Source organism: Mus caroli, unplaced genomic scaffold, assembly GCF_978045245.1.
Source record: "Mus caroli unplaced genomic scaffold, Mus_caroli_1 scaffold_14, whole genome shotgun sequence".
In the NCBI taxonomy this organism is placed as follows: domain Eukaryota; kingdom Metazoa; phylum Chordata; class Mammalia; order Rodentia; family Muridae; genus Mus; species Mus caroli.
Genome location: NW_028227269.1, coordinates 72,146,876 through 72,159,714, shown reverse-complemented (window position 1 = coordinate 72,159,714; position 12,839 = coordinate 72,146,876). Strand labels below are relative to the sequence as shown.

At 46.5% G+C, this 12,839-nt stretch overlaps 1 protein-coding gene across 1 annotated transcript in view; it reads right to left on the bottom strand.

Moving 5' to 3' along the window:
* Prkch (protein kinase C eta) overlaps positions 1 to 12,839 on the bottom strand; it is a 195,133-nt gene that overhangs the window by 71,380 nt on the left and 110,914 nt on the right. The window contains exons 5-9 of the mRNA XM_021178757.3: positions 10,572 to 10,660; positions 8,838 to 8,967; positions 6,597 to 6,724; positions 4,292 to 4,435; positions 3,961 to 4,134 (exon numbers count right to left, since the gene is read on the bottom strand). Coding sequence (XP_021034416.1) covers positions 3,961 to 4,134; positions 4,292 to 4,435; positions 6,597 to 6,724; positions 8,838 to 8,967; positions 10,572 to 10,660 — 665 coding nt within the window. The remainder of the gene's footprint in view (positions 1 to 3,960; positions 4,135 to 4,291; positions 4,436 to 6,596; positions 6,725 to 8,837; positions 8,968 to 10,571; positions 10,661 to 12,839) is intronic.

Here is a 12,839-nt window from a genome sequence, read left to right as displayed (position 1 = left end):
TTTATTCATTTATTTGTGTGTGTGTGTGCCTTTATATGTGAATGCATGCATGCCACAGCAGATACATGGCAATCAAAGGACAACTTTAGGGACTCGGTTCTTTTCTTCCACTCTGTAGGTCCCAGGGATCAAATTCATCAGGCCATTAGGCTCCGAGGCAAGTGCCATTACCCACCACCCCTCACCAGCCCAAATCAAGCATCTTTACATACAACATCTACCGTATTATTGTATTGTGTCTGTTGGCTACACAATGAAAATAAAACCAGCAGACCTAACAGCTTTTACAGGTGAAGATAAAGACTATTACTCACAAAGTGTTGGAATTCCTGACGCTATCAGAAGGTTTGCGATTTCTCACTTATTTCTAACAGTAACATTTAAGGAGAGACGTGGGCCGAAGAGTTTAGGGATTCTTAAACCTATGCAGAAAACTTGATAAAGTATCTAGTATTTGAAAATTGCTTATTGTTTTTTTTTTTTTTTTTTTTTGGTAGGAACAGAAGGAGCTCCTGAACTCCCACTTTATGGTTTGTGGGGGAGGGGAGGGGCTCTGGAACGCTTGCCCTTGCTTGGTGTGGGGAAGTGGGTTCATCACGAAACAGCCTTAGTTTTTAAAAAAGAATTGTTATTCCTTGAAAATTCCATAGACGTGTGCAATGCATTTTAACAATATCTGTTTCCCATTCCCTCTTACCAGGCCCCTCAATATATTTTTCTTCTAGCTTCAAATCCCCCTCCCCAATAATCCATTAACTCCAGCAGTGTGCCCATATGGACATGGCTGTGGTGTCATCCGCCGAGGCTCGGGCAGCAAGGCTGCGGACCTGACCTGTGAGTGGCCTCTTTACCTTCCCACTGGATCCTCACAGAGGTGACCAGGACTTGGAGAAAAGCAGAAAGGGCTTTTACAACAGACTCAGCATTCAGACCTAGGGCCACCGAAGAGAACTTGAGTGGACAGTCCCAAGGGCAATGTTTTTCCATCTCTCCAGGCAGATGCTTCAGTAGCTGATGTGAGACTGCATATGACCCATGGCTCAGAGTCAGCCTGGCCTATACCAGAACCCTGTCTCCAACACTACCAAGCCAAGAGGACCTTAGTGAACTCCTCCCATCTCTGGGCTTCAGCAATAGGGATTCCACAGGGCCAGACATGAGGGAGTTCACGTTACTGAACAAGAACTCTCCCAGTGAAATGTCATTTGCCAGGCCATTTGGGGAAAACTCCAGTGCCCTAACTAGATGAGCTACTCAGAGGACAGAAGGCCACAGTTAGCACCCGACTCCTCACTTGAGGGGCCATGGCTTGCAGAGTCAAGTAGCTAGAGCCATCCAAGTTTACCATTCCTCGTAGTGACTAGCATTTCCAGTCCTTTATAGCCAGCTTTACAGTGGACAGAGGTAGACACGGAGGATATTTCCAGATGGAAGGATAACGCTTGAGTCCCATAATCCACAGAGTGAAATGAAGACCCTGTCTCCACCTGGCCATGTGAAGAACTCATTTGCTTCTTGGTCCCCATCACTCCTTTCACCCTCTAACCTGAAGGTCGGAGCATTCCCCTCCCCTCCTTCTTTGTTTGGGAGACAGCACTGTAACCCACAACCTTTAAAAATGCTCCAGACCGCCACTGCTCTGGTGGTGAGAAATCAAGGCCACTTTGCAGTCACGACTGCCACCCTGTGGCCAAACATCAGACCTTCAATAGAAGGGGGGGGGGGGACAAAAACAAAAACAAAAACAAAAAAAACAAAAAACAAAAACAACCACCAGGGATGCTAATGAAAACTTCAGCTGCTAAGTCCTAGGAATCTCTATGCCCACTGAAACTTTATTACTGCACAGGGTCACTGCGCAGATTAAATAGGACAGTACACAAAAAGCTGTCAGAACAGTGCCTAGAAGGCAGACCATAAAATGTCAGCCTCCATGTTAACTACCACAGAGGTAAGCACCATTGGACTCGGTCCAAATCTTAAATGCTCCAGTTTCCTGAGCAATACTACCTCCAACAATACGCCACGTAGAAATGCTCTATAAACATGCAAAGATGAAAGTACACGGGGACTTGTGGCAAGATGGGTTGAAATAAAAAAACAGGTAATTAACCACATACCCACCCCCACACACATACACACACACACGTATGTACACACAGAGACAAGGGATAGATGGATAGATAGATAGATAGATAGATAGATAGATAGATAGAGTCTAAATATACAGCCTTGGCTGCCTGATTGGCCTTGAAACCACAGAGGTTTGCTTGCCTGCCCCTGAAGCCCAAGAACTGGGATTAATAGCATAATCCACTGTGCTTGGCACAATATGTTCTTAATACAGAATACTCTACAGCTATTAAAAATCAAGCAGCTAAATGTATACCAATATGAGAAAACCTCCAAGATTTAACTGTTACTATGTTTTTTAATATGAGTGCCATCATAGTCGAAGTGCAGTCTTGTTTGCGTTTTTATTTCTCTAATTATTTTGTGTGTATGGGTGTTCTACTTCCATTTATATCTGTGCACTACATGCATGCCTGGTACCTGGCAGAAGCCACAAGAGGGCATCGGCATCCCTGGGAGTGGAGTTACAGACCATGTTAGGCACCGTGTGGCTACTGAGAATTGAACCTGAGTCCTCTGGGAGAGCAACCAGTGCTCTCAACTGCTGAGCAATCTCTGCAGGACTTCCCAGATTTTGTGTTTTTTTAAAGGGTGGTGTGCATCACCCTTTTATGCATCAAAAAACTCCTTGAAAGGCTTCCTGTGACAGAGAGAACAGACACGTGGAGGATGCACATGCTGTCAACTAAAGAAGCTGGCTTTCTGTGATTAAACCTGGCCCGTCATTTCTCTACATCAGTTTCTTCCCAGGTTTTCTGCTGCATTCCACAGCCTGGTCTTTGAAGTTACAGTCCTGTGCAGTCACAGTCAAGACCGCCTCAGCTTTAGCATCTCACTGAGCTTCATTCACAATGGATGCTCCGCCTCAGCCCAGCTCTGTGGAGCTGTTTACCCACTGTGGGAAGCATTCTCTTTGCCAGCAATATCGAAGTCTCACCTTCGCCTCAGCTTAGCTCCATCTTGGTGAGCTATCTCCTCTCCCAGCTCCTGCTGCTAAAAAAGATGACCTAATAGACCACGGAAGAAGAGAGGCCCATGATATCCCATGACCTCTGTTTTGGATGCTATCCTGTGAAAGTGTGAATGTGTAAAAGTTCATCAAATACTGTGAGCCACCAAGTAGAAGACACGTCTAGTGGCCCTGGGCCACAGATCCAACCCCAGTGATCACCACCAGACTTTACACTTGTCCTATTGAACCAAGAGCGCCATGATTTTTGTTTAAACTCTCATTAGCTCAGCATTCTACAGACTGCAACAAAAGGCATCCTAGATTGCTACTCTTAACCCATTGAATCCCAAGACTAGTGAAGGCACCAGGCAGAGGAACTTTATGGACAGGAACAAGATCTTGGGATGAATCAAACCAAGGTGCTCTTTCTGGGTCCTTCTAGATCCACTTCTCGACTCCCTTCATTCAGGTTCAAGGTGGTCCAGAACTTATGACAAGAACCATAGCCAAATTCGCCAAGATAACTTATGACATGGACTCTACCCTCAGACTTCTGTAACCTCTCCACTGCAGGAAACTTATATATGAAGACCTTTTCAATATCGGGGACTACAGCCCTCGAGGTGAGCCTTTCATGGGACAGCATGAAGGAAGGGGTTAATGTATTAGCTCCTATCACGTGTGCCCAGGTTGTCAGACACGGCAATGCCTTGAGGGCCGATTCCAGGCAACTCCGTGACATCTTCAACACCTCACTAATATCTCCTCTCTCTGTGAGACAAGAGGCTGTGAGGTGGGGAGCACCATCATAGTCACTGGGGTAGAGGGGGGAGCACCTGTCATACTCATAGTGGGGAGTACCCAGCCATACTCACTGGAGTCTGAAAGCAGCAGAAGAGCTGGGTGAGGAAGGGGTGGTTGCGGGCCAAGGACAGGATCCTCTTCTCAGTCATGGTGCACTCTACATCATCATCCTGCAGAATCACGTCCTTCTTCAGCACCTTCACGGCGTACAGTTCTCCTGTCTCCTTTATCCTGGCAAGCATCACCTAGAGCAAAGCAGGAGGGAGCATGAGGGAGACCTGAGGCTTGAGAGCGTGGGTACACGTGAGAAGGTCTGGTGTCCACCCACATACATGTACGCCAACAGCACGCATACACAGCATGCTTGTTACTTCAATCCAGCCGGCCAAAGCCCAGACTCACCTTCCCGAAGCTCCCCTTCCCCAACACTCGGATGAACTCAAAGTTGTCGATGCCGAATCTGCTGGAAGAGTTAACACCGATCCCATTTCCTTCTTTGGAGCCCTCCTTTCCCTGCCGTCTTAGTGTCGACCTGGAAATGAGTTTCTGCAAGGAGGAGGAATGTAGAAATGACGCTGTGAGCTCAAGGTGGGTATGGATGGGGAGACCTCCCTCTGCAAGCAGCCTGTCTCCACCCAGCATGTGGAGAGGCCAGTCCTGGGCAGATGTCCCGCTTCTTTAACTGAAAACTATCTCGCCATCCACTTCTGGTCTGTATGCACGGCCGTGTGGAGAATATGCCCAAGCTTGTGCATAAATGAAGATGCCAAGGCCTTAGGCTTGTCACTGTGGTTTCTGCTGCAATGGCTTCACCACAGAGAAGTCAATTCTAGGGGAGTCACCTAGTGACCACTTCACGCAAAAGGTGGTTTTCATGCTTGCTCAGAGTCTCGGCAGCAGGACCAGAATATGTTTTTTAATATAAAAATTTAAATTATACAAATAAAATCAATGTGAAATAGAAAAGACAGTAATTATAAGTAAATGTTAAGTACCTAAAATCCCAGCAGCCTTCTCTTAGTGTATATATATATATATATATATATTTAAAACAATGTACAAAGATAAACATTTTCATACTAAATTTTAAAATATGACTAAATTATTGTCTTACTGTACACAGTATTATTTTTAAATGGTCACAATGACTTTTTACATCTTTAAATTTTTTTGAGAATGTGAGGCTACTTCTAAAAATATTTGTTTTTATTATTTTTAAGTGTGTGTGTGTGCTTGTGTGTGTGTGTGTGTGTGTGTGTGTGTGTGTGTGCATTTTGTATGTGCATCTGCAGATGTGTGCCAGAGTCATGGAGGCCAGAAGAAGGTTTTAGATCCCCTGGAGTTGAAGGTAGGTGGCTGTGAACTGCCTGACATAGATGCTAAAAACTGGACTCTCAAGAGCAGAATGCTCTCCTAACTGCTGAGCCATCTTTCCAGTCCCCAGGAGGCTGTCATTGTTTAACTGTGTTTGCCTTTGAGGTGCTGTGACTGGACCCCATGCTTCACTCATGCCAGACAAGCACTATACCACCAAGCTGCTCCCCAACTCTAAGAAGATGAATTCTGGAGTTCTTGATGTATCTGGTTAAAAATGATGTGTCTAGACTTTAGGCCCTAGAGAGACTTACAAGCAATGCTGAAAACAAGCCAAAACTACTCCACAACCTGAGCCTCCAAGGATCTTATATATTTATGCCACAAAACAGGCATAACATAAAATGGCTTATATTTAAAAATACAGCAGTTTTTATAGCTCTCCCTCCAAATCTACTGTAGACTTTTCAAAGACAGAAAAGTGGTCCCAGCTCGAATTTTACTTCCTTAACCTGCACTCTTGGTTAGAGCTAAAACCTCAAAGCCAGAGTCCCCCAATCCTTTTTTTAACCCATTTTCCCCTTTGATTACTTATAATTCTATCTTTTTAATGATGTGCTGTCAGCAGGTAGATCTGTTTCCCCCACTATTAAATACCATAACACTAAAGATACTTGATGTTAAAGAGAAGGAGGCACTGCCCATTCTGGGACTGTCACATAGCCTGGCTCCAGATGTCACAGCCATCCAGACATGGCTGCTTCCCAGCCTCCAACCAAGGATGTGGGCGAGAAAGACAACACTAAGAACTAGGAAGCAGCAGCCAAGGCTCTGATGGACAGCATCAGCTGGACGTCACTTGGGGAAGTTGCAGGACAAAACACAGCCAGGGCAAGAAAACCACTCCACCCACTCCCAAGCATCCCGAGGAATGGGGGTATCTGCTGCAGAAAGCAGGAGATGAACTCACAACCCTGGACACATGCTTCAGTCTAGGGAAGTGGAGAACTCCAGGCACTGGCACCTTCAATCCCATTGGAGATAAAGAAGCGGAGGCCGGTGGCTTCTGACCAGCTGTCCCGATTGGCCACCAGCCAGGGGCGTACCCTAGGCATCTGGATTCTGAGATTGTTGCCAGACCAGATTGATAGGAAGCTGATTTTAAGGGGAGGTGGGGGTGAGTCCTTTCTCTTGCTTCATGATATACATGCATGCTCACTGTTTCGAGCCCTAACTGTGTAGACTCTAGTTTGGGAGACAAATGCCTTTTTTAAAGCACAGCAGACTTGTTCACTGTATTTGCTGAGATTATGTCCCCCTAGACTCTCATTTGAGCTCATTGCACTGGAATAACTTGCAACCTTCAATACACAGCCAGAGGCAAAGGGCTCACCGAGGTTGGAGAAATATTTCCAGGTTGGAGACCCATCCCTGCCAGGGTCTTGGCAAGCTCCACGGCATTCACCCCGCAGTTTGGGGCCACGTTCGCCTGACACCGAATATGTACATTCATCTTACATACTAGAGGGAAGAGAACAGAATCCAGGTTCACAAACGTGCTTGCAGGGAACATCGGTAGCCTAAGGACTATGACAGAAGAACGATACGGGCAGCTGGCAGTGTGATCTCACAAGATTAAACTCGCACTTAGAACAAGTCCTGGCATTTTCCCTGCTTCTGATTAGTGCAGAGGCAGAAATGCTAGAGCATGAAAGAAAAGCAGGCTTCAAATAATAGATTTTGACTCTCTTCACCGTGGCTTGAGAGGATAGACTCATCTAAATCACACGTAACAGTTGCCTTGGCAGCAAGACACGATACAGAGATGAAGATGCTCATCACAGAGACCATCACGGGGCGGTTAGATAACAAAGGATCATGCTAACTGACTGCACTCCCTCTTGCCATAAATAAAGGCAGCAGTCTCCAGGCTGCAGCTTGGTCATTGTTCAAACAAGGTGGAAATGGGTTTCTGAAGGGTTTGTGCACCTTCTTTCCGGGTACTGCTGTGGTTGGGTGGTACTCCTAGCCCACAAAGAACATCCGGTAGGGCTGTGGTTCTAACTGTTTTATAGGGAAGAAAAAAAAATAGCAAAGTTTGAAGTGTTTGAAGGTCAGGGTAAATGACATTTGGAGAAGGGAGCAAAGCAAGCTACATTTCTTGTTATCTGTGAAGCTCCTGGGACAATGACAGCTCCCAGGCTTAATCGGCAGACATAAGTTACTATCATGTTTCTTGAAGTGGGTCCTGCTGACGGAAGGCCTGGCTGAAGCCTTGTGCAATAAATGTCTCTTCGATGGAGCCACTCCTCTTCAGAGGCACAGAACAACCTAGACGTTATGGGGATTGCATTTGTCCTTTGGAAAGCTTTCTTTATGAAAAAGGACACCGCGTGAAGCAGAGAGAGGCCCTGATGCTTAAGCTCCTTTAGCTTCATGGGAAATCGACTGGTACAGAGAGATGCAAACGACAAAGGCCTTTTAGAAAAGCCCTGTGGCAATAAAACCAAAAGTTAGAGGAGTCAAGTCACTGCAGGTCTGCTGCTCTGGGGTACCCGGGAACAGAGGACTGCAGGTGATCCCTATGTATGGATCTGTACCCTAGCCAGAAATACAGGAAAACGGAAGTGGCTCACTCCCCATGAGAGCCTGAGACCAGTAGCAAGCAACACCTCAGGCAAAGCCGCTGCTTCACTTAAGCTTGCTGCTGCTTCAGGTGAATGAAAAATGGTGCCACAGGGCCAGAGAGATGGGCTGTTTGTGCTGGTTTTCTTCTTACTCGGTACCCCAGGCTGCTCTGGGCCTCACTATGTAGACCGACCCTTGGTGCTGGAATTAGAGACATGAGTCACTACACCTTGCCAGGATTTGGTCCCTTTTGCTGACAGACAGTTTGACTGTCCCAGACAGCCAACTAAAGTTGTCATCCTAGTGTATGTCTCATAAGGCTTCAGGTGCACCCCAGATAATCACATACTCATGGAAAATGACTCCCGGCCAATAGCTCCACAACCCCTAACAAACCAGGTGCTGGCCTTCACCCCCTCAGAGCCTTTGAAAAGGCAAGAGCTCCAAACAGCACCGTGTGCAGTTGGTGAGGTGCCAGCCACCATCAAAGCTTCAACTCTCGCTCTTTGCCCTACCAGCTTCTTCAGTCACACCACAGGACTCTTGCAGACAACCCACGCAGCTCCTGCTAATGTGACAGCTCAACTGCTCCCTACTTCTGATGAGAGCCAGTTCTCACTTAGAACCCAAACCTTCTCTTCTGGTCATTCAGCTATACCTCCTCCCACCTGTGCTCTCTCTCTCTCTCTCTCTTTTTCTCTCTCTCTCTGAGAACCCATTTTCAAAGCCCTCTTTTCAAATGCCTCTTAAAAACATACTCAGCAACAAGTAGCTAACAACTAGCACAGTAGATCTTTAGATGTAACTTCTAATTTAATCTATATTATTATAGGGAACTGACACACTTCTCTTTACCTGTACTCCAGCCCAACCAGTGATGCTTAAATAACACAACTCAGGTATTGATATGTAAACCATCAGCCCCAGGTCACATAAGCCCACAGAGCTTCAAAGGCTTATAGTACAATGCTGTCACAGAGAGAAGGAGGAAGCCAGCGATCCTTACTTTTACACTGAAGTCCTTGTCGCATTATCCCCCAGAGCAGAGAGCCACAGTGGTCACAGAACGTGGGCACCTTGTAATTGTGAACGTTGAACTTGTGTGGGATGTTGATGCCAAACCGCTGTTCTGCAATCTGGGGGAAGAGGAGGATAGGTCAACTCTCTCAGCAATGTCTTTTGTGATGACCGGAGTGGGAAATGACAAGGGTTATGGTGACACCCGTGCTGGGTATATTATTATACCATGCAGAACTGTCCTGCTATTTGGATCTTAGCACACTTTGTTGATGAATAAGACAGGACTAAGATACAAGATATAGGTATATGATGGACCATTCACCATTTGGAGAAAGAAGGAGAAGTTATCATTTCCTTCATCTTTTATATTCGGATCAAAATGCTCTCTGCGTCATGCCATGGTGACCCTGCAGTGGCCACCTCACTCAGCCCCTCTAGCCTCTGGCATTTGCTTATAGACAATGTGAGTGCCAATGTAATGGTCTCTTATGTGTCATCTCTCATGTACCCCCTTGCCATATGCTCTCTGGTCAGCCTTACAAATTGAAGCAAAAACTACAGGTGCAGCATGAGAAAGGGTAAGACAATGACTGCTCCTCTCTGGACTTTCCTGGCCTCTTTCCTTTACGAGCTCTAGTTCATATCTCTCTGTGTGTTTCACTATCATGCATGCTTATGTCATGAGTCCCCAAGTTGGGCTTTCCCAAGCATCTGCAAGTCCACTAAGTTTCAACAACACCCCCCTTGTTTTCTCACTCTTGAGTTTAGAACATCTGCCCATCCCAGGGAAACGCAACGGAAGCTTAAACACATTTCCCTGGAGTCCCTACAAGGCTGAAGGAGGCCCAGTGTCTCTTTGCTTAGCAAGCATTATGTACAGTTGACATACTTGTCAATTCAATTTAACTGCTGCTAATACACACGAGTGAGGCCCAGATGTTTCAGACTGATACACAGGGGCTGTGGATCAGGCCTGGGCTGACAAGGATCACTAGTGGAGGCAGGCCTCAGCATTGGAAAAGCCAGATGCTGTATAACAAGCCCAGGCCTCTTTACCCCAACTAGAGTCCTCTCACTAGAACAATGCAAGTGGTGTCTACAGCTTTGATCAGCTGAACACTGACTGCGTCCTTGCAAGGTGTTATGCTCTGAATGCTAAATAAGTCTCACAAGCTTGTGTTCAGAATTCAGGGGTCCCCAGTCAGTAGTGCCACTGAGCATGGCTACAGAGTCACTGAGAGGTGGGATCTAGCTTTTTAAAAGTCCATTCTTAGTGGCCAAATTTTGCAGGTCATACCCCACCCTAAGTCTTGGGCTCAGCTTCTTCTTCGCCCTGCTATGAACTGTTCTGCTCTGTACAGCTCTCTCCATTCTGACAGTCTGAAGCATCTAAAACCATGAGACAAAGTAACCCTTTTCTCCTGTTAGTACAGGTTACTATGGATAGTTATGGGTTACTATGGGTAGTTATGGGTTACTATCCATATACTATGTTAGTATGGGTAGTTATGGGGAGGCATTCTGTGGAAGTGAGGCAAAGTTACCATTAGGCAAAGTGAGGTCAGACTGCCAAAGAACAGAAATACAAATTCCAGCAGCACTGTTGTGGGTCCTAAGGACTATGGGAGGGCTGTGGGGAGAGGTGAGTAGGGAAGAGTAGGGAGAGAGAGAGCGCACACAGAGGGAATTGTGCTTAGTCAGCAAACCAGCACTCACTTACCTTGGCATCCACTTTGTTAATATTGTTTTGGCAAGTGCAGGCTGTAACAATTAGATGATGGCAGCGTTTATGGACGACGCAGGTGCACACTGGGAAATTAAATCCAGCAATTACACATTTATCAGAGCCTTCCAGGACAGCCAGTTGCAGCAGTCAATGAAAGCTGCCCATGCCAGAAACTTGGCTTGGATGTCTGGCCACATCCTGGCAGCCAGTGCCCTCATCCTTCCTGCATCTACTGACACCATCCTAACAAGACCTTTGTTTACATCCAAGCTGTCTGACATCTTGTCCTAAGCTGTCCTCCCCTTCCTGACTGCGTCCCATCCTTCAGAGGAATCTTTTCACAGTATGACCCTGGTCATATCTGTCCATGCCTGAACACTTCCAGTGGTTTCTCATGTCCATCAACAGTGTTCAAACCCAGCACGATTCCAAATGTATGGCCTTTCTCTGCCTCTCTGACATAGGCTACTCACCTGGTAACTGCATGCTTATGACAAGATAAAACTTAGTATATCTTAGTATATAAGAATATCTCACCCCAAACTGCCTCTCCTTCTCTGATTTCCTACAGCCCCTCAGACCGACTCCTACTTCAAATCTTCCACATGTGGCTGGGGCCTGCCCGGAATTCCCTGAATGATGCTGGGGGCTGAGGGGGCAGTTGAATAAACACTTGCAGAACGGTTCAACCAGATTTATTTAGAATATTTAGAACTCTGACAATATGCTTTCCCGTTTGCAGCCCTATAAGGGTGTCGTAGTGTATATGGAATGAGCAAGAAGCTGGATGTGGTGGCACGTGAATTTAATCCCAGCACTCGGGAGGCAGAGGCAGGTGGAGATCTGTGAGTTCAAGGTGTGTGTGTGTGTGTGTGTGTGTGTGTGTGTGTGTGTGTGTGTGTGTGTGTGTTGCGCGCGCGCAAGACAACGCTGACTCTCCCCTGCCACCTAGTGGGATCCAGGATTCAGCCTCAGGTTCTCGGGCTGCACAGGAACGGCCTCCTGCCTGCTGAGCCACTGGCCGGCCAGACAGCATGAGTCTTGTGCTTTCTGTATGTTTCTTGTTTGTTACAGTAGGTTTAAGGTCCAGCGGGTGTTCTCTGCTGGTGAATGTTCCACGTGAGCTTAGGAGGAATGTGTTGTCTGTTGCTGCAGGCTGGTGCTTCCCATGAACGTCAGCTTGATCACACTGTGACAGCTCTGTTTAGATCAACCAAAGCCTAACTGCTCCTCTGCCTGGCCTGGCCGAGGCCAGCAATGATCGACAGAGCAGCTATGACAGTAGGCCTGTCTACTTCCCTTGTGGTCCAAGGGCCTTGTTCTCACGTGCTTCCCTGCCCACTGTTAGGTATGTACATGCCATCCACATTCATGTCTGTCTGAAGAACTGGCCCGGTTACTACTACACACACAGTGGCCTTCTTAGCTCTGGCCGTTTCCTCTGCCTCATGCCTGATTAGTCGGAAACACCACCCTGTGCTTCTGATGAGGGTGGGCCCGCATACTTCTCTCCTACCAGACATTTGGTTTTATGTTCTTCGGTGAAATGTAAACAAAGCTTTCTCATGCCTCCTAGCTCATGTCCTTTCCTGTTCTTTAAAGAACAGGTGCCCCACCAGAAGTCAGCCATCAGATGTCTCAGCGACATGCTGAGAGGAAAAACAACACAACAGACTTACCCTTAAGTCATACATTTGAATCTGTCAATCGGACCCTTGTGTATCTAGAGCTTCTCAATCTATATAAGAATGTATACGATGGATATATCACTAGAGAGCATACCCCTATATTAATTAGACAGGTCCAGGCTGAAACTGTTATCAACCTACCTTGTGAGCTAGCTTCTCACTTGGGACTGAATTCACATTGATAGGCCCATTACAATTGCTATGCTTGCTCTCTCTAACTTTGAGAATTCAGTGGAAATTTTCATACATAAAAGTAAAGCTTAGACTCAAGCATATGTCTCAGTCAGTTCTCCTAAGTATGTGGGGGGGGGGACCCACATTGCATTGCTTCCTCCAAAACAGAAAGAGGATTTTCCTTATTTACATGTGGACCGGCTCTGTAGAATACATGGCACTGCTACCAGTCATCTGCAGAGTGAAAGTCAAGATGCCCAGTACTACAGGTACAGACTGACCAAACTCAGGGCAACAGGAAGAGAACCCCACGGAAGGCCATGGGGACCCAGCCCACACCCCTACATAGAAGGAGGCTGCTTTCACACTTTGAATTTATTTAATTTTAAGTCCTCAAGAA